At 55.5% G+C, this 4,681-nt stretch overlaps 1 protein-coding gene across 1 annotated transcript; it reads right to left on the bottom strand.

Annotated features, from left to right (window-relative positions):
• Positions 1–335: 335 nt before the first annotated feature.
• Positions 336–712, bottom strand: NGA_2113400 (d111 g-patch domain-containing protein; the record flags this gene model as incomplete). The annotated part of the gene is made up of 1 exon (XM_005854931.1): positions 336–712. A coding segment is annotated over one exon (377 nt), but the record flags the coding sequence as incomplete, so codon positions are not given.
• Positions 713–4,681: the final 3,969 nt, after the last annotated feature.

The raw sequence follows: 4,681 nt of genomic DNA on the forward strand, positions 1-4,681 counted from the left end.
GCCGGCAGTCTGAGCGGCGTGCCCGGAAGGTAGACTGGGATGGTGCTGATGGTGGTGGAGATGCGAAGGAGGAAGATGAGGAGCGGGGCCGCCGTGAGGATAGGGGGGATGCTGCGAGGGCGAGGGGCGACTGTAGGCGCTCTCAGGAGGGGGAGGAAGAGGAGGAAGAGGGAGGGAGGACACCGGGTGTGAGGGGGAATACGCGCTTCCGGTAGGGTTGTGGCGGTGGGGGCGGGGGAGGAGGGAGGGCCGAGGGTTGCGGTGGGGGTGCCGCATGGAAGCTGAGTGTGGAGAGAGAAGGGTTCAAAGGCGACACGGTGTTGGAGGGAGGGGCAGGATGAGGGACCGGGACAGCGGCTTTGGTGGCGGCATTACCCGTCTTTACGCCGGCGGCGGCCATGCGGCGTTGCATCTGTTTCAGATGCCGCGCCTGGTCCTGCTTGGCCTGGTTCCCTGCCTTAGCCGCCGTGCGAGCTCTGTTGGCTTCTTTCGCTTCCTTCAAACGCTTCGTATGCCCGTGCTCGTAACCGCTCAAATGCACGGCGAAATCGCTCACGCCTGCGTACTGCTTGCCGCAAATATCACAATAGAATTCCCGGACTACCGCCTTCAGTTCCTGTTTGAGCGCTTCCTCCTTTGCAGCCTTCAGGGCCCGCTCTTCCTTTATCGCCACGGTCTCCTTCACCTCCACGTCTAGCAGCCTCCGGCTCCGTGTGGCCTCCTCGGCAGTGGTGTCATACTCCCTCCCTTTCCCTAGACCCTCCCCCCCCAGGCCCGCATCCACCAGTTGCAACGGCACCACCAACCCATTCCCCCCGGCTCTTCCCAAGGGCGTGTCTTTCTTCCACCCCATTTTCATGAGTAATTTCATCCCCCGATTATCGTCGGCCAGCGGGGTGTCGATTGTTGCCTGGTCGAAAGTACCGTGGTCCAGGTACCCAGCTGTCTCGTAGCGTTTAAACGAGACACGCTCCGTCGCGGCCGGGAGAGCCATAGAGGAAGCACGCGTCTCCAATATATCCGTGTAAGAGGTGGTGTCATCGTCGATGTGGGCACTTGACCCTGTATGGGCGGCTTTCCAGTCCGAGGCAGGGGGAAGGGCGCTCGTCGGGCCTTTTGCTGCCCCGCCCTCCTCCGGCTTTTCGATGTGCGACATACTGGCAAACGCAATGGTACCGTCCTTTTAGATGGCAACACTCTCTCCCCCAGTGACGAAAATAAACCTTACTACTAAGTTGCTTGTGGGAACACCTTTTGTGCGAGCCCTCGCCCCAGCTGCCTAAAAAGAGACCCCCAGAGCTCACGAGTAGACAAGACTTTGCGGAATGTGCGACACCTGAAATCCCAACGCTCTATGCACCTGTGCCGAGACATCGTGTTAAATGTGGCGAAAGAAGGAAGTGAAAGAGTCATCCGCCTTCGATATGAGAGGCCAAAACATTTATTTGCAAGTCGCTGAACCGAGACGGAGGACATCATCGCTCGATGAGACAGGGAAAAGAGCGACAAACACAGGAGCAGTGCCTTCCGATGTCATCCACTTAAACCATGCATTCCTTTCACAGGAAGCGACAGGAATTCTGTGGGTGAATGCGGCGGCAAGCGTTCCACTTGCAGTTATTACTTGTCGTCGTTCTGCTCCCTTCTCTTTTCTTGCATCGAGCTGCAGCGTTTGTTCCTTTCCCCTCCCCAAGGCCACACCGCGCATAAACCCAAGCGCGGGACCCCGACGATTTTCTTGGAGTGCTAAGCTTTCGAAGACTTCCGATACAATCATGTCAACGATGTCATCCACGACCTGTCCCGAAGCTGCCCAGCATCAGCCACATGTGATGGTGACTCTCCATCCAAATGGTGTCCTTGAGTTGCAGCTCAACCGTCCCAAAGCCCTAAATGCACTTTCCTTATCCATGCTGCACGAGATGAAAATATACGTGGAAGGGGCTTTGGTCGGCAAAAGCTGTGGTGGTGAAGGCGCCGTGAAGGCCTTGATCTTGACCGCTTCTGAGGATTCCCGAGCATTCTCAGCAGGCGGAGACATAAAAGAAGTCCTGGCGGGGCGGCTTTCTCAGGATGAGGCCATCAAAAAAGGTGGGCAGAAAAACGTTTTTTGGGCGTGTCCTTGCATACATCAGTTCCATGTTTCTTGTACATTAACATTTCTCAACTGCATATGGATGTACGTCAAGGGTTGATCTTTCCCTTAACTCTTGATTGATCCTGTCCCATGTGAAACATTTCAATACCCTTCCCCGAACCTTTGGTAACGACGGCACAACAGGGTGCGACCCCCTCACATACATCACTGTCGAATATCAAGTGGACTCTCTCTTGCACAAGCTGGCTGCCAAAGTCCCTGTAGTGGCCGTGTGCGATGGAATCGTGATGGGAGGGGGCGCCGGGATCTTCCAGAGTGCCACTTTTCGAGTCGTGACACCGACCTCCACGTTCGCCATGCCGGAATGCAGGATTGCCATCCTCCCTGACGCTGGGGCCATGAGTTTCCTGTTCCGGGCCCCTGGGGAGGTCCCTTTGTACTGCGCACTGACCGGCGCGCGCCTCCAAGGCCGCTGTATGCAAGCTGTAGGCCTCGCCACTCACGTGGTCGAGTCCAAGGGCATCCCGAACCTTCTCTCTCTCTTGCGGACGGAGGACCCGGAGAACTTCACAGAGATTCTGACTACAAGGCAGGTTGCGGAGATGGAGCTGGGAGAAACGCCGGTAAGGAATTGAGAAAGGTGGTATATAGCTCCTGGCAGTCGGGGGAAAGGGCTCCGTCGGTTCGCTGCTAACGGAACGTCTCCTTCCTTTCCTTCCCTCCCTGCCCTTTTCATGGCGCTCATCGATGAAAGATTGAAGCAAGGAGACCGGTCATCGATGCTGTCTTTGCCCATAACACTGTTCGGGAGATCTACAACGCTTTGGTGGAGATTCGGCAGCAGGAGGTGCAGGAAGCCCACGCTGCGGAATCCGCTTCAGTGTGTCGTGGGAAGGATCTTGGAGGCGGTAACACGAAAACGGAGGGGACGGAGGGAAAGGAAAGCAACAGTGGCGAAGGACGGGGTAGGAATGAAAGGGGGGAAAGCTGGATTGAAACTGCTTTGGCGGCTTTAACGTCGGAATGTCCCGCTTCGCATGTTGTCACGTTGCACGCTGTTCGTACCGCCCAGTGTCGGGGCCTAGATAAGTGGGACATAGACCAAGGTCTTGGTATCGAGCACGTGGCTAATCGATGCTTGGGTTTTCGTCAAGACTTCGTCGAAGGCGTGAGCACGGCTGTCGGTACCAAGAAAGGGTCCAAACCGGTATGGTCACATTCAGATTGGGAGGCAGTTGAACGGGACCCAGAGATCATCAAATTACTCCAAGCCATGACAAAATCAAAAGATTTTTGGGACGAAATTAACCAACGGACAGGTAAATAATGAAAAGAATAAAAAAAAGAGGAAAAGCAGAGAGGGTCAGGCAGAACCTGCGGTCTCTCCGACTCTATATGGGCCGTTCGCGCCTTTTTTTGAAACGGGTGTCGAAGGGCTGGATGGGATTTCACCAGTGCCATCCATGGCGAGGACTTATAAGTACACGGCTTCAAGCTTTTGTGGCCGTTCTCCACCATGCTTCGTTTTGTGCACGCACTGAAGTGCTTGTTAGAGTGCATGCACTTGTGCGGCGCCGGAGACAAGCCTGCTGTGTACCCATTGGTGAGCAACAGCTTCGGAGTGTGCACGGCGCCTTCGTCCCGCTGCTTCAAGCCACGCCCTTGGCCTCTTTTTGGTGGACTTAAATCTTTCTCTCACCCCTTTCTTTCCCGCCCGTCACGCAGGCAAGGGAGCCGGGCGTAGTCCTTGACTCGGTAGGACGGACCGCGACTCCCTCTTGCACTGCGCATAGTGAGACTGGTGGGGGTGTTTTTTGGGGTCATTTGCACGCCCGAAACGAACGCCGACGAGCGAGCGACTGAGCCTTCAACCTAAGTTGAGGTACGTGCGAGACCTTGGATGCACGCGAGATTAATGTGTTAGCTGGTAAATAAGCTCACACGTCCAAATTTACTCTCTGTGACTGATCGGGACGTTTTGCTGCCTCTTCATCCTTTTTTGTCGAACCAGACAAACAACGGAAAAAGCCCGCACAGCTGGAAAACCGATGAAGCTGTCGGGTCAAGCATGCAATGCCCTGAGACTGGGCGCGGTAGTCTTCTGCATGATATCATTTTGTGTCCAAGGCTTTATCACCCCGCGACCTTTGCCTCTGGTTGCTCCATTTTCCTCGCACAGAGGAGCGACCACCTTCCATGATTCCGACGCTTACATGCCGAGCCCAAGCCCGTTCCGCGCCCCTCAAAGCACGCAGCACCCAGGACAAGACGTGGACGGGACTTACACAAGTACACTGCAAGATCGATTATTTGAAACGGACTCGCGCCGGGTTATTTTGTTTGATGGCGGTACGTGGTGCTTCGCGAGTGAGGAGGCCTACCCCTTGGGCCCCGGGGATGATGTCTGTCTGTCGGATGAGTGAAGGCGCTGGAAGACGAGCTCATGTTCCGGGTATCTATTTGTGTTATACGCTGTTCCCTGTGTTAAAGGACCTTACTTATTCCCTCTTCTCCATGCCCACGCCAGACTGCGGTTTCTGCTCGGACGTGGTCAACCTCTTCATCAATTTTGACGGCGATCCG

The sequence above is a fragment of the Nannochloropsis gaditana genome, assembly GCF_000240725.1.
Source record: "Nannochloropsis gaditana CCMP526 unplaced genomic scaffold scaffold346, whole genome shotgun sequence".
In the NCBI taxonomy this organism is placed as follows: domain Eukaryota; class Eustigmatophyceae; order Eustigmatales; family Monodopsidaceae; genus Microchloropsis; species Microchloropsis gaditana.